The 17,442-nt window shown below is 39.7% G+C and overlaps 1 protein-coding gene across 6 annotated transcripts in view; it reads left to right on the top strand.

The window, feature by feature from the left end:
* Positions 1 to 1,155: 1,155 nt before the first annotated feature.
* LOC133889229 (uncharacterized) overlaps positions 1,156 to 17,442 on the top strand; it is a 33,327-nt gene continuing 17,040 nt past the window's right edge. For 2 of the 6 annotated variants that reach the window (XR_009903881.1, XM_062329723.1), the window contains exons 1-10: positions 1,156 to 1,456; positions 3,513 to 3,596; positions 4,268 to 4,461; positions 5,214 to 5,318; positions 12,550 to 12,650; positions 15,067 to 15,145; positions 15,615 to 15,626; positions 16,051 to 16,116; positions 17,047 to 17,115; positions 17,198 to 17,254. Coding sequence is in view for 5 of the 6 variants with exons in the window: in XM_062329723.1 (XP_062185707.1) it covers positions 1,264 to 1,456; positions 3,513 to 3,596; positions 4,268 to 4,461; positions 5,214 to 5,318; positions 12,550 to 12,650; positions 15,067 to 15,145; positions 15,615 to 15,626; positions 16,051 to 16,116; positions 17,047 to 17,115; positions 17,198 to 17,254 (960 nt within the window). In the remaining variant the exon portion in view is untranslated. Of the gene's footprint in view, positions 1,457 to 3,512; positions 3,620 to 4,267; positions 4,462 to 5,213; positions 5,319 to 12,549; positions 12,651 to 15,066; positions 15,146 to 15,614; positions 15,627 to 16,050; positions 16,117 to 17,046; positions 17,116 to 17,197; positions 17,255 to 17,442 lie in introns of all 6 variants that reach the window. The other 4 variants (XM_062329724.1, XM_062329720.1, XM_062329722.1 and 1 more) reach the window with 3 other exon arrangements.

The raw sequence follows: 17,442 nt of genomic DNA, 5'->3' as shown, positions 1-17,442 counted from the left end.
TGTTTTATAATAGAGAAAGATTTTAAAGATATACATGCAGCTTTATTTGTGTTTCATACACAGATAGAGAAAGATTCAATGTTTTATAAGGTCACTTCTCATATTCAGTTTGAAACACTTGCATTATACACCTATTATGTTATATACATTTGTAGCTTTTATCTGTCATATTTCACTTCTGTGACATACGTGTTTATCTTTTTTAAGGATTAGATCATCAGACATATATATATATATATATATATATATATATATATATATATATATATATATATATATATATATATATATATATATATATATATATATATATATATATAGGAAAACTATATATATATATATAGACACACACACACACAAGGGGGACAACATTTTTGGATTGTTTTTTTAGTGAGTTTGGGTTTATTTTCTTGTTTGTTTTTTGTTTCTATGTCTTACTCTCTCTTTATATCTCTTTCTCTATTTATCTATCTTTGTTGTACAAGCCTACATTATAGTTTTTTAGATGGATCATGCATATTTTCTAAGCTTCATCTTGCATCTTTGTCTAATGACTTGGATTAATTTGTCCCATAATCAAACGAATTAAAACCTGCTGCATGCATGCATAGGATCAGGGTAGGGTTTTCTGATTCATTGATGAAACAAAATGAGATGAGCTACCAGTAGTAGTCCTCCTACTACAAATTTAGAACATGTTGTGTAACAAAAAGATGGGATCATAAACTAGTGCAGTGCTGCAGAATCGAACTTGGTTTACTTGCCTATTTTTTTCTTTCTATTGCCATCTTCTCCAGGTTTATTCTATTCTCTTTTTTCTCCATTGCTGTGAAGTTTTTTTTGTCTGTGTTTGTGCGCAACCAGGAGAGGGAGGAGTATTTTTGGCTTCTTTTTGTGCTGCAAGATGGTTTTTTGGATTTTTTTTCATTTTTAGCTATGTGCTGTTTTCATACTCTTTTTTTTTGCATATGAAGAGTTTTTTCTATTTGTATTTTATGTGGATCTAATCTGCATATTAGTTTGCAGATCTTTTGTACAGTTTGTGGATACCTCATTAAGATTATTAAATCCAATCCAAACAGATTTAGCTTAAAAAGCCATTCTAATTCTCTACATGACGCTATACGATTGGATAAAATATGACAGATTTTTGTTCCAAAATCTGCTAATAAACAGTTAGACATACTCTTGTTTTTTTCTTATTGCCTAGGGCTTCGCCCCTAGTTCCTCCACGCCGTCACCCCCGGGCCTCCGCCGCCCGCCATGGCCGCCGCCTACCGCCGTCTCCTCCTCCTCCGCCTCCCCCATGCGCACCTCCAGCCTGCTCCAGCCATTCACCACCTCTCCGCAACCTCCGCCGCCGCCGCCACCGCGGCGTTGTTCACGCCGCCGCGCCCCTCCGCCTTCTCCTCCGCCGCCGAGCGCGTGGAGCCGCCGCCCAACGCCCTACGACCCGGTGAGTGAATCACTTGAATCAGTTAAAGGAGACGAGGCTCTGGCCCAGCCAGAGGGGCTGGAGAGTCTCGATTTCGCTCTGATGGCGACACACGAGAACCTAATTACCAACGGCAGTTCGCTTGAGCACGAGTAACGAGCTCCAGTTAGCGTAGATTGCTGTGCATTGTTATAAATTAGAAATGAGAACTTTGTAGATGCAGCCATGTAGGTAGCGGGTAGCCTGATCGTGCCCATGATTAGGGTCGACCTGCCGCTGACTCTTTTGCCCCAAAATCGGGCTCTTTACTCCCTTTAAGATGGCAGCTGCTTTCCACATTCATGTTTAGACTAGATAATTTGATAAGAGATCATAGTATCATTCACTAATGCAATGTGAATCGTCGGTAACATTTTCAAATTCACCAACCATATTTTCAAGGCAAACATAGTTATTGCTGTTTGCAAAATTAGTACTGGGCTGCTGAGAATGGTAATGGATCAAACTTTTCCACTCCCAGTTCTGAATCATGTTCTTGTTTCCTATTCAATGCCTCTATTCCTGGCTTCCTGCGCATTATTCCCTGATAGATGATCAGGTGTGAGGAAACAAAGAGGAGTTCATTCTACTTGGTTATCAATCCAAGCACATTGTTAGTCGCATGTACTTGTGAGATTTTGGGTTTGCAGTGCCGACTGATGGATGAAAATTTCAGCCGGTTTTCATGGTAGACCGACTAAACTGGTTATTATGCTATTTCGGTTGAAAGTTCAAAGTTTAAATTGGGATGAGACCAATGGCTACACACAAACTCACAACGATTCTGATGGCAAGGAAAGGGCTTTGGAAGTGGATGTTCGGGTTTGAGTCCTAGCAATGGCATTTTTTTTTTCAATTTCGGTTTTATCATATAAATCAAATTAAAAAGTTGGTCATTTTCCTGTAAATGTTTTAAAAACTGAGATCTGTCTCCCTAGTGGTAAAGTACTGTGGACATTACGAAGGGAGCAAACAAGAGGTTGGGACAGGATAGTTGTGGCGCAATCAGTTTGGATGTGTCTGACCAACGATCAGCCCAGTTCAGAGAGGGTTAGATGGCTAACTCAGAGATTTGTTGGATTTGGAATGAGAGTCGGGTAAATTTTATTGGGTTCAGGACAGAGGTACCTTGCAGAAGCAAATAGTTCCCAGGTTTTCCTTGGATGGTTCTGAACTATTGCAGAAGCAAATAGTTCCCAGGTTTTCCTTGGATGGTTCTGAACTATTGGACCTTTGATATCCAGATATCAGCATCTATGATGTCTTTGTTTCTTTGTGTCTTCTTTTTCTGGATTGAGAATTAAGCTAATAATATGTTGATTTGCTCGATGAGATGTTTAAGATGTGGCTTCCGATATGTGATTTGGAGTATTTGAAGTTAACAAAACTTTTGTTGTTGCATGTTGAACATGTATGATTGGTTGGTCAATGTTGTCATCTACGCTATATATGATCTCTGTTTCTATATGCATTATTCCGGTAGATATTCGTTACCATATTTTATTTGATCTTTATTCTTTCCGTATTCGTGATCAAGACTATCCACATTCACATTCATATCTGGCATTAATCCACGTCTGACTCTTTATCCGAGGAAAAAATATAGGACAGTTTATGGAATGTGCGATATCTGACCGAATCCAGTCCGACTGCACCCCCGCTAGAGTCATGCGTGCATGGATTTCGGATGGACCATTGACTTTTTTGAAGTGACCTAATCAAACCCCTGCTTGAGTCATGCGTGCATGGATTTCGGATGGATCATTCACATTTTTGAAGTGACCTAATCATGAAACATATACCCCTCAATCTCATCTTTCCATTTACTGTAAAATTTGTGGAAAATTTGTTGCAAGACCATAGAAGCACTTATGTAGTTTTATTTTTAAAAAAAACTTTGTGAATTGAATTGATGAATTTGTATTGCTTCTAAAACAATGTAAGTTACATTTTAGTGTTTCCAATGCAATTAAGGGTGACACTGCTTAAATTTCCCATTGTGAATCACTCTTACAAAGTGCACTTTTTTTGGTTTCAGGTTTTACATGTGATGGTAACTCCCATCATAGTTGGCGTCACAAGTTGGGTTCAACGGTTGGTACTGTACTGATTGGACAAGCAGGTCTATTTTCTGCACTGTTTCTGGTTAGATATTTCATCATATATTAGTTCTCCAAGTTCGCAATCTGTTTGTGCCTTGTATGCTGATTGCCTGTAGCGCAATTCTAAAAGTTAGTACAAGGTAATTTTTGATGAGGTCGGTTGACTTGTGTCTGTTATTTTATTATATGCCTAATCTGAGTGTGGTAGGAATTTAAAGGTGCTTTAGCATCCCATTTGGGCAACAAGAGTAAGATGCGTTTTTTTTTCTTTTCTATGACACCAAAACCTTGCTTGGATCCTTTGTTAGAACTAATAAATGAAATCATACAATATCCTTCATGTATAGTTATATTGGCTGATGGTTGTGTGCACTGCATGTGTGTATATTCACCATACTGAACTTCATCACTAATGACTTCTCCCCTTGTTTTTCTTCTTGTTGCCTTTGCTTTAGAAAAATTGTTTATCCTTGGTCCAGCCTTAACTACTTGTTACTTTGTTAGCACTGCTACCACTTAAGTGCATAGGTATTACAACCTTACACCTTCGTAAGTTGATTTACATGCATGTATTTACCTTTGCTATTTTTTTTTTGATGTTTTGAAGCATATTTTGATTTTAGTTAAAAGGTGCTATGAAGTTAAATTTCATATTTTGTGCCCTGCAGTACTAAATTCAATCTTATTACAGCCTTTTTTCTTGGTCTGAGCAACGGCTCTGCATTCGCTCAGGAAGACACAGTTAGTCTAGCAGCTACAACAAGTGAGCAAGCTGAGGCAAATGCTACTGGTCTGCAACGGATTGAAGATGGTTCAGTGATCTCAAACGAACACACAGTCAAATGGAGAATCTTCACTGATAATGCGCGGGATTTTTTCATGAAAGCAAGTAACACATTATCCCTAGCTTCGTTTGAGATAACTTTTGGATCTGTCAAGTTTCTTTGAAAACTTTCTTTTTATAGATTCCACATTTCTTTGAACAATATTTCTTCTTAAAATGTTTTGCATAAGAACAATGCAGATGTCATAGTAACGACACGTCTGATTTTCTGAACCTGTCCAATGCATATTCAGTGTCGGCAACTGTAGGTTTAAGCCTTCATTTTTACCATTAGGTCATCTGTTGTTTTCTGTGATATTAACGAAATATCAGGTCATCTAGCATACTACTATGGACCATTATTTCTATAAAGCTCGGGTTTAGTAACTTCTAATAAGTACATATTCCAAAATTTGATGCATTTAGGAAGCAGTGATGCGGGATGTGAAGTTCACATTCATGCTTATCATTCTGGCACTTGAAACTTGAAACCAGTATTTTCAGTCCAGGAATAGTCCAAACGAAGTCCAGAATTTCCAGTATTTAGAATTTGGGTTGCTATCCTTGCTAGTTCGGAAGACATTTATATTTCTGCTTATTCCAGTGAAAGAACTTTTGCACCCAATATTTCCTGGTTTTATCACCTACATATTTATTATCTTGGAGTTGTTCCGTGAAAATTTAAAGTTGGACCATATTTTCTCTATTGTAACACCTAGATGTTGCTTGAAGTATGAGAGATTGAGGAAGGGATGGGTGAATCTTGATTCTCTTTTGTTCTTGATTTTGATGTTCGCATTTGTCCATTTTGTAGAGACAATTGGATGAAGCTGAGAAGTTTTTCCAGGCAGCCCTACATGAAGCCAAAGAAGGATTTGGACTGAGAGATCCACATGTCGCATCGGCCCTTAATAATCTGGTAATTGTTAGACCAATTATGCATTGAAAATTGGAGCTGTTATTTATATTTCAATGATCTGCAGTATCTATGTTGAATCCTTAATCTAAATGTTAGCCGTGAGTTTTCGTATTCTTGTTCATTGACCTGACAAATCGACTTCTTGTTATTAGAGACTGTGATTTAGTTTTGATAATTGTCATGTGTTTATGTCCATATCATGGTTCTGTTTTTCAGTTTAATTGTCAATGGGTTTCATTATTTTTTCTTGTCTGCTGTTCTATGTTCAATCAAGTCCCCGAATTATTGCTCTATTCTGCCAGCCTTTGTTTTACCCCGTGCATTGTATTGTACACACAATTGGGCAAGCTTGCAAACTAACAGGTTTAGACTAAGAGTCTAACTTGGTTTTGTTTGCTGTTTATAAACTGTTCTTAATCTTACCTTGATTGGAATTGTGGAGAGAAGAGAATATCCGTCCAATGGACTTGATGTCAATATATAGTCGGTGCTCATGGGCCAATATGGGCAAGAATAATATGTTACCGTATATATATACTTAATACCTCCCTCAAACTCAAGGTGGTATAGGAGGCTTAGAAACACTGAGTTTCAGTAGATGAAGTAGATGATGCGCTTGAGTTTGTGCTTTGGTGAAAAAATCTACAACTTGCAACTTTGATGGCATATACTGAAGAACAATGATTTTTTGATGACAATGTGACCAAGTAAAGGAAGCATCAACACCAATATGCTTTGTGAGTTCATACTTCACAGGATCATTTGTAATTTGTATAGCGCCAGTATTATCACATAGAAGAGGTGTGGGTGATTCACAAGAGACGCCAAATTCAGTCAACAACCAGCGAAGCCATACAATCTCTGGAGTGGTAGTAGCAAGAGCTCGAAGTTTTGCCTTTATACTGGATGATACAACAACCTGTTTCTTAGACTTCCATGTAAGAGGAATAACTACTGACAGAACGACGATTCATTGGATCACTCGCCCAAGTAGAGTTCAAATAAGCATAAGTTGAAGCGGACTAGAATGGGCATAGAACAAGCACTGTGATAATGTCCTCCTCAAGTAACGTAATACCCGAAAGCAAATAACCAAAATGCACAGAAATAGGAGCACTCACAAACTGACTCAAAATATGAATTGCATGAGCAATATCAGGTCTGGTGACAGTGAGATAAATTGGCCGCCGGTTAATAAGATAAACAATTGTAGGAACATCTTCTCCCCAGAAATAAGATGGAACAAACGATGCAATGAGGAGTGTGCGAGCAATCTTTATAAGATGGTGATGTTTGTGTTCAGCAACTCTATTTTGAGCATGAGCCCCAGGGCATGAGAGATGAGCAAGAGTTCCCTCAGAGGTGAGGAACTGACGAAAAACAGAAGAGAGATATTCTCTAGAGTCAGAGCAAAAGACTTTAATGGCAGTAGATAACTGAGTGTGGATCATATGAGCAAAAGATTGATATATAGAACACAACTGGGAGCGATGTTTCATAAAATAAATCCAAGTATATCGAGAATAATCATCAATAAAAATGACATAATAGCTACGACCACTTTTTGAAGCAAAAGGTGAAGGCCCCCATACATCGAAATGAATAAGATCAAAAGGTTTAGCATAATGGGAAATACTACTGGAATATGGGAGTTGGAGCTGTTTACCAAGCTTACAACCTTTACAATAAAAAGTGGACTCAATAGACGTATGACCTAAACGACCCTGCTGAACCAAAGTAGACAGACGTGATCCACATAAGTGACCAAGATGATGATGCCACTTGGCAAAAGATGAAGTGGACGACGATGCAAAGTGTCCAGAAAGTAGAGGCCAGGAGACCCGCTACAGCGACGGCTAGTCCTAATCACACTCCCGCTTCAAAGATCCTGAATAAATCAAGATGAGGTGTCAAATCCAACAAAACAATTTTGGTTAGTGACTTGACTTACGAAGAGGAGATTCATGGATAACGGAGGTATAAAAGAAACATCAGGTACAAAAAAACAAGAAGCGGAAAGTGCACTCTGATAAGTGATATGCCAAGATGTACCATCACTGTCTGAATAGAACCTCCAGTAGTGATCGACTTGCAAGCAACTAGCTGAGACTTATCAGATGTGACATGTAAGGAAGCTCCTGAATCCAGAACCCAAGACTGAGAATCACTGTCTTGATGTCGAGATCGGTCCAAGAAACAAATCAATCTCATCTATGTGCTAAGCCCAGAAATCAATCTCAATACATAGTGACTTCATTGATGATAATCATTACAGTATCCATACCTTAATTGACAAATCGTCTTACAAAAGACCTCTAAAGGTTGAAGAACCAAAGAAAACTCTGTAGCAGATCCTAAGCGTAATCTTTATATTCACTGATAACTCCACATGGAAAATCGATGTAGAACACCTCCCTAGAATACATCCTCCATGTAGTCTTCCAATTCTTGTCCAATTGAGTGTTTGGTGATAGCAAGTGTGAGCACATGTCGTACTCAGCATGTTGTGAAGGAATAGTATGCAAATGAAGGCTTTAATAAGGATAAGGCTAAATGGCTCTTTCGCATAAAACAATATTTAAGTAAAAAGATTTGAAAAGCAATAGTAATTAAGTAAATAGCAAATCACCTCAAGATTCCATCCATCTTGACCTAACCAACTGATCACCTCAACCAAGGTTCTAATCACCAAGATTGAACAGCAAACACCTCAACCATGGCTCCCATCGCCAAAGTTGAACTACAGACAAACTACCTTAACCACGATTCCTACCATCGTGACTGACCCACACCTCAATAATGGTTCCCACCGCTACAGTTGACCACACTAACTAAATCATCAAGTTATAATTCTGGTAGGTTTTCTATGCCGCTCATGACCGTGAGCACGGCTGAATAGGTTGTACATTACGCACAAGTCGTGATTTCATCACTCACAAGTAAGTGACTAAGTCTCCATTTTATCCGTGCTGATTAGGCACACTGCACACTATCTAAGGTGTGTAGCCAGGAGATCACTATAAAGTCTTTACAATGCCCCCTCTTAGCATATGTCTACCCGCTAAGGTTTCACTGCCGCGTGATTCCACCTCAACAATGGAAGCCCCCTCTTGCGCCTTTTGGATCTCAAGACATCGTTCACTCACCTCTCTTCTGCATGATCTACATTATGCTGAGAGTAAGCAAATTACTTAGTTAGGCCCGTCCTATACTAGGCTTATGGTTGTATTGTCAAAACAGAAATATCACCCCATGAACCGGTCCTTAGATTTGAGCAAGATCATCACTTTTCCAACCATACATCTTATCATACCACCTGCTCAAATCTATATACCATGTTGCATAGGACCATTATCAAGTTCGTGGAACAATTATCATGATTACCATCCCAAAACAAGGCTAAGCATCATCTACTTTTTCATAACCCAAAACCATACTAAGACGACAAGGATGATAAGGAAAAATTATTGTAAAACAAAACATTTGTAAAACTGAGATAAATATGATCAAGAACACAACTTGCCCTCACTCGACTCAATTAGGTCTTCAGCGAAGTCTTAGTCTTGAAGTCCTAATCCCTTCGGAACATTGGCATCTACTCGCGAAAATAAGCGAAAAGGCAACACATAAACACCAAGATCAAAAAGAACCAAATACCACACAACAAACATCATCACATGCAAGATCATGCTTTTTTGGACAATATGGAGAAAGAACAGGTCAAAACGGAGCTACGATTATCAAGTTATAATTTTCTAATGATCAAAACAGAACTAAAAATATTAACTACAGATGAAATTATGTTGCTAAGAATTTTCTAGAATTTATTAGCATTTACTTTAATTATTAATCCATATAAAACATTAAACATAATTAAATAACATTATAGAAACATTATTAAACAATACTAAAACTATTTCAGATTTTATTCTATTTATAGAATTATTTTTATTCTAGAAAACATTATTTAAACCATAGGAAGGAAACATTAAGCAGAATTAACAAACATTTATTTGAATTATATAACATTACAGAAATACTATAAACATCATGAAAACTATTTTTAGAAATTAATTCCCTATTTATTATTATTTTTTAAATTATTTTTATACTAGAAATCTATTTATTGCGCAATATATATCAATTATGACGTCAGCATAGTAATTAAAACAAATCGGAAACAAACTTTTGCTGACTGGGTGACCACGTAAGCCTAAGTATCCAAGGTGGCACTGCCACGTAGGACTTAGCGCTGACATGGCTGGCCTAAGTGGTTGTGCTGACTGAACCGAGAGTATATGAAATTGACATTGCAGATTTGAGATATGACGGTAGAGGACTCAGCTCTCTTTTCTTCCGCGAGCAGAACAAAACAGAACGACAATGACAGAGGCTCGGTTAGTGGCAGCACACCATAGGAGGCTCGCCAGAATAGAGCGATCTCGCGCTACGGCGACCTTCTCCTGACGATGAGCCGCGGAGTAGGTTCTACGGACTACAATGAATCCGTTTTGGGGGTCGATGTCTGTCGACGAGCTTCGGTAGGGCTAGTGGCGGTGGAATGCGGTGGCGGTGGCTCACCGGGATTCCATCGGAATCATGCAGTGTGGCTCGGTCGGCCCCGACGAGCAGTGAATCGTGATCCTGAGTCGACGGAAAGCTAGTATGACGCAGTCCTAGGCGTTAGGAGGCGTCACACGAACATGGCGATGGCTTGGGGCTGAGGTCGAGCTCTGGTGGCGGACCGAGGGGATTTGGGTCCAGGCTTTGCAACACAGAAGAAGAGAAATGGCTCGGGAGGCTCAGGAGAGGGTCAAGGGCTTCTACTTATATAGGCAGGGGAAGGAGATAGAGATTGATACGGGTGGAAATTGGTGATAAACCCGCAGTGGTGAATCCAATTCCGAGTTGATCCCCTCTTTTGAGTGTTCCTCAGCTCGGAGATAAGGTTCATACAGCTTTGGGAGTCCTTTGCGAACGATTTTGCCAAAACCTCAGTAGATTTCCCCCTTTAGCTTGGTCCAAATTTGGCGGAATTGGTGGTTGGCTAGGTTTTGATTAGGGATTTCGTGGCGGTGGTAGAGTCCAGCTCCAATTCTTCAGCGTGTTCAAATCGATTCCAATAGGAATAAGCTTGGATCTAGCCGAGAAGTCCAAATCGAACTCCTTTGATGTCTTCTAGATGGTCTTCCCCTCGTATCTACTCTTGATTTGTACATTCTCCTGAGGTTGCCTCGGTCTCGTGATGAGAAAGGGCTCCTGCGCGAGGTGGAGGAAACACCTGACGTGTGGGGCTCAGCCGGCTAACAGGTTGGGATGCGGCCCAGAGAAAGAGGAGAGGAGAGGGAGAGATGGGTTGGATTGCTTGGTTAGATTGGAGGGTTTTAGCCCAGGACAACCTTTCTATTTTCCTTTTCTATTTCTTTGATGTATATGCACATGTATATATATACTTATACAACGTATATACTATATATATACTTATATTAGCTCACATAATCAATCAATCAACAATCATCAAGCAGTCAAATATACACACACACATATATATATCTATAAATACATATAACACACATGCTCACATATATGTGTATATGCATAAAGATGCACATACACACTTAGGAATTATGTGTAGTTTTTGAAAAACTCTTTTTATATTTTATGAAAAAGTTTTTAATTTTCTTGGTTTTAAGAATTTGGGCTGTTACACATGAGCGGCAGCAACAGATACAGAGCCTCGAGGAGCTATATTATGAGCTTGAGTAGCACGACGGGCACAAAATTCAGCCAACTTCTCTGGATGACGAGAGAAGCCATTCATAGAATGATGATCTGTCTTTTTGCAATGCTCACAAGGAAGCCTTTTTGAGGAACCGCCTCTAGCTGTGCTGGTCCTCTAAGAAGCTGCAAGTACATTATGAGGTACTGACACTGAAGCAGATGTGAGCGAACGAAGACGAGTCTTTTCAGCAATCAAAGCAAATAGTACACTATGCACATCTCCTTAGCTGTCTTGTGATGCTCAAGACTCATGATCAAAGACTCCATACTAGTGACTAAAGCACTCATAACCCTTCCATCATCAAGACTCATGATCAAAGACTCCATACTAGTGACTAAAGCACTCATAACCCTTCCGTCATCATTATGCTAATTCTTTACTTCAGTAGCACCAAAACTATATTTGGACTTATCAATAGGTGGAACATCAGTTAGATGAGATGCTAGAGCATAACCCCTCAACACAGTTTTCACATAGAAAGCCCACTTAATAATTATGACCATCAAACTTAATAGGAATAGCAATTGCACTTGTTGCGACATGTTGAATGGAAAAATAGGTTACCTGAACAGAACAATCACCACAAGACCAACGGAGCAATCGCCAATTGGCCAACAGAGCAGGCGCTAATCACAAATCACCAATTGAGCCGTCACAGTGGCAGGTGACGAGTGCGCAACAGAGACGTAGACCAAATTCGCATGGGCGACGCGTACGGGCAGAAACAGATGAGTCCGCGCGGGAACGAGGAGCAGCTACGATGGCCGAGTCACGAGTGGTAGGTACGAAGGGCGGCCGAGACAAACGTCGGAAGGCATCGCAATGGATTCCGAAGGCTGTGGACAAGCGGATAGGTAGCTGTGATGAGCCACGACGAGGTTGGACAGAGGAAGTAGACGGCTAGATCGAGGTCGGTGGAGGGTGTAACGGGCTAACAACAGCCGAATCAAGGTTGGCGGAGGGTGGAGGGTTGGCGCGACGAGCCGGATCTGCAACGAGTGGACGTGATGGACGGGTGCAACAAGTTGGATCCGGAACGGGAGGACGCGGCGGACAGGCGCGACGAGTGAACGACAGCTTTGCTTGGATCCTAGACTGCGGGCGCGATTGCCGCGATGGCAGCTGATAGTGCGACGATAGGCTGGACAGTGACGGTGATAAGCGACAACTCCGGACGGCGGCGATTTAGGAAAAAAAGAGGATGGGATCGTGGGTGGATTAGATTAGTCTAACCCTAAACATGTCTCTGATTCCATGGTACCTTGATTGGAATTGTGGAGAAAAGAGCATATCCCTCCAATAGACTTATATAGAGTCAATATATAGAGTCAGGTCTTCATGGGCCAATATGGGCCAGAATATTATGTTACTATATATATACTTAACACTTAACACTAGTCTCAGGTGAAGTGACATTCATTCAACAGTTTCCGTTCCTGAATTTTGCAGGCAGAGTTTTTTAGGTTAAGGAAAGAGTATGAGAAGGCTGAACAACTATATCTGGAAGCAATTGAAATCCTGGAGGAATCATTTGGATCCGATGATATACGGTGCATTCCATACTTCATTTTTTTCTCCAATATCGTACAGAGTTTCAATTAGCTTTATAAAAGCAATGTAAATATTTAGTTCTTGGTGTCAGTGTCAAATTTCCCGTTTGTATAATTGATGTGTTGAAGCTATCCACATAGCATTCACTGGAGCCAGGGTCTACCAGACTACTGTAATAACACTGGTCCACTTCCTTACAAGCAGTTATCTGGTCTGATCAGCCAGAGTATTTGATTTGGTTACCACTTTGATAGGTTTGGGCTGTCATGGATTGATCTTTCATGTCCACTCTATCTAAGAAAAAAGTACTATCTGATAGCCATAGCGGTTGTAGGCTTGTTACACACTTACAAAAGTGCACTGGAGCACAATGCTATAGCTGTTACACAATTACACTAGTGGACTGGAGTACAATGCCATTGCAGTTGTAGGCTTTACAACTTACAGCATTTTAGCATGATAGCGGCGATATTCCAAATGCAAAGAGTCTTAACACAATCTTTTTTTTTCTCGAATGCGCAGGAGAGCTACGTGTCATTTCATTAAAGAAGAGGAAACATAGTACGAACAATACAAAACAACTCAAAGAAAACAAACGCAACACAAAAAGCAGACAAGCCACAGAAAAAAGAAAAAGAAAGAATGGAGGACTAGAAAACTTAAGACCCAACTAAAAGAGCCTGAAGGTCCAAGGCTCCAGCCGCACTCCAAAGAGATCCTTGCACAGCCACGGCATGAACCACCAACTCGAAATTAGGGGAAGTTCCATTGGAAATACAGTTATTCCGATGCTTCCAGATTTCCCAAGCGACCAAGATAATAAGAGAATTCAGACCCTTTTTGAGCTGTTTGTCCACTTGTTTCGGCGCCTGGCACCACCAACTTGAGAAAACCGAATTGTCTGGCTATGGAGCAATAGCTTGCAGACTGACCTTCTGAAGAATGCTGAACCAAATCTGTCTAGCAACCACACAATGAACTAGCAAATGCTGAATGGTCTCCTCAGCCTGATCACAAAAAGGGCATGAAGGAGAGTGAGGCAGCCCTCGTTCAGCCAATCTATCAGCAGTCTAGCAGCGATTAAGGATTGCCAGCCATAAGAACTTGCAATTCCAAATTCGTTTCCAGTGAGCAAACCTAGTAGAACCAACGAATAATGCATTGTAGGCTGACTTGCTGGAATAAACTCCCGAGCCCGACAACTTCCAAATATGCTGATCTTGCACACCTTGTTGAAGGACCATACCATCAAGCAAGTCCCAAATATGGAGATACTCAGAAATGGCCTGAACAGAGAGTGAACAGAGAGCACCCCCTTTATATCTGACACCCAAAAGAGATTGGTTAAAGCTTCAGCCACCGTCCTTTGTTTAACAATTCTGCGAGGAACTAGTGCAAAGAGATGAGGAGCAAAAGTCCGACCATGAAGCCACCGATCCGACCAAAATCTAGTATTAGAGCCATCACCAAGGGTTACCAAGGCCATAGAAAATAAGGCTCGAGTATTGGGATGAACTTGAATCTGCAACCCTGACCAAGGTCTTGAAGGCTCTGTTTTTTGTAGCCAAAGCCACCTCATACGAAGAGCCCAACTAAGAGTCGATAAATCATGAATACCAAGGCCACCATACTGAAGAGGCCTACAAAACCTTTGCCACGAAACTAAACAATTCCCTCCTCTTTCTTGTTCTTGACCCTTCCAAAGGAAAGCACGTCTCACTTATCAATTGCCTTAAGGACCCACATAGGAAGATCCATAGCAATCATTTGATAAATGGTAGTTGCCGTTAGAACATCACGAGCCATCAATAATCTCCCAGCTCGGTTCATTAGAGAAGCTTTCCAAATTGGAAGGCGTGCAACCACCCTATCAACAAGAGGATGCAAATCAGATTAGCTATTTTCCTGACCAACAAAGGTAAACCCAGATAAGAACAAGGAAAGTTCTTCACTTCACAAGGCAAAAGGTCTTGAATGATGGCCAAATCCATTTTCTGACATTGAATAGGAGTAACAGAGCATTTGAGAATATTGGTCTTAAGGCCCGAGACATCCCCAAAGATCTGAAGCACACCCTTAATTAGTTCCAAGTCCTTGATGATTGGCTTGATAAAGAGCACCACATCATCAGCATATAAAGAAACCCGATGTTGAAGCCCGGGAGCTGACAACGGATGCAGCAGACTGTCTTGAGCTGACACAGTCCTTATTCAGAGACAAAGCATCAACTGTATGGCGCTGCCTACAGGCAGAATGCTTGTTTTCGCATTGTTTTTAAATTAAATTCCTATCTGTCTCTATGTGTTTCTATGCTTGATCACATCTGTTGAAACACCAAACACATGATGTCTTGTCTAAATTTTCTATGATGGATCATTATCTTAATTTTTTGTCATTCTGTGTATTTTACTGTAGGGTCGGAACAGCTTTGCATAATCTTGGTATATGCTATCATCTTCAACACAAGTTTGCTCAAGCCCAGACATGTTATGAGGTACCTTTTTGTTGCCTCATGAATCTCTTCTATTTTCCCAATTTTTATGGTTCGGCAATTTTACTGTGCTACACAGTTCTTTTTAATATCATGTAACAAATTGCTGGCAATAGTTTTTAGGAATGGTCTTATCTCTGATGGAATCAGGAATATAAATTAAGAAATTCTTACATCAATTGCAAAAATGTTCATGCTAATACTCTGTTCAGTTATTAGCAAAATATTTAATGGGACCTTTTTGCCTGTAATTTACTGATTGTAGCTGTGCTAGACCTGACTGCAGCATTAATATGATACACGCAGAATGAAATTTAATAACAAAATCTTGAAAGGGTAAATGAACTGCCGAGCCATTGTAGCTCTCCGTAAAATTATTATGTCAACTTCTTCTATGCTTTCTGCACTAGTTTTTCTTTTCAATCTAAACTTGCTTCTTATACCTTTTTCTGTTTCCGTTGTTTTTTTGCAGTGCGCATTGAAGGTACTGTACATTAACTTTCCTGTCCTTGCTTTTTCCATGTTTAACATTAGTCTCTAAATTTCATACTCCTTTGTTGGTACCAATATACAAGGTCACATGAACAGTACTTGAGTTAAGCTTACACTATTCTACTTTTTTTAGGGGGATTACACTATTCTACTTGACCTCGCTTAATAATTGCTCTTTGTTGAGTAATGGCATACAAGAAAAATTAAATATAATCTGCAAAACTATATCAAATATATGTGTGTCATCTATCACTGTGTCAACCCCACTTACCGGTCTATCACCACACTGTCGACTCCACCACTTGCAAGTTGCAACCTGTTCGATGAAATGCATGAGAACGAACAATGAAGTGTCAATCTGCTTGTCATTCACTTTTTGATGTATATAATTTGTCAGTTTTAATTACCATGTGTAGATAGAAGGACGTGTTATGGGGGTTGGTCATCCAGAATATGCAAGTACGATGTACCTCCTAGCCAAGGTACTACTGTTCTTTTGCTCTTAAAATTACTGTTGCATGTTCTCATTATTTTCTTGAGAGTAATCCTCATGTGACATCACCTTCCCCAACTCTGTAGCACAAAAGGGTACTATTGCTGTTCTTTTGCTGTTTAAGTTATTGTTCTTTCTTGATTCTGTTCTCTTGTCAGTAATCCTGCTCCTGAAATCATTTTGTGTCATATCATGGATAAGGACCCAAACGGACACAGCGCAGCATTTGTTCGCACATGCAGCAGTGGCAGCAATTTAATCCTTTTTTGATTGCTATTACATTTGGTTTGTTGATATCTTTTATGTTTCATTTGAGTCGCTTCTATCTATTAGGCTATAGCACCTTTATAGGACAACATTATCCTTTATATCAAGAATAATAATTATAATAACAATTATGAATTGAACGTGGCCCAGTCTATACTCTCTCTTTCTTCTTGAGCCATTTTCCTTCAGCTGTCACCATCCGGTCTCTTCCCTACAGTATATATCCTACGAAGTAAGGTTCTTACAAACCTTTTGCCTTCTCTAAAGAAGAGAGGGCCTAAAAAGTAGCATGTGTCATGTTCATGTGTAGTGATTTTGCATGTAACTAATGCCGCCTTTACTTTCTATTGACATAATCATAAGTTTTCTACTCCTTAATTCTTGTTTTTATATTATCATGCGAGGCTGTGAGATGAGAGGAAAAGGAATGTGCACAGATAGTATATGTGACCCTGTGACACTGTTATGCAGAAACTCATTAAACTTAGTTATTATGTCCGACTTTATTCATCCACAAGGACCAAGTGGATTACAAATGTTTAGCATTTCCTTATGTGAGAAGGTTTTGTATTTAACCTTGAATTAAATTGGTCCATTCTAACTCCGAAATTGTATTTTATCACATAAGCGCTAACTTCTTTTATGCCCTTAGGTGCTAAGTCTACAAGGGAAAAGAAAAGATGCAGAGTCCCTTACTGAAGAGTCTATTAGGATACTGGAGGTATGTTTACAATTTCAGTTGTAGGTTTGAATCTGCTTAGTGTTCATACAAATGTTTCCTGAAGATTATGGTATTGACTTAGGAAGCTGGGCTTGGCGAGACACCAACATGTATACAAAGAATGAGGTATCTTTCTGCGGTAAGCACCTATTCTGAAAAACTTATGTCGCTATATTATTATTGTTTGGGCATTTTAAAGCTATGCATCGGTGCTTAGCAAAAGAGAAGTCCAGAGAGACCTCGACTCTTTCAGGGAAAGGAGGGAGATACTATAATGCTCCTATTTTAAACCCAAATGACTGCTATGCTTTTTTAATCTAATGCATG

This window comes from Phragmites australis, chromosome 13, assembly GCF_958298935.1.
Source record: "Phragmites australis chromosome 13, lpPhrAust1.1, whole genome shotgun sequence".
NCBI classification, from domain to species: Eukaryota; Viridiplantae; Streptophyta; class Magnoliopsida; order Poales; family Poaceae; genus Phragmites; species Phragmites australis.
Note: the sequence above shows the minus strand (reverse complement) of the source record. Positions and strands in the feature narration are given on the sequence as shown.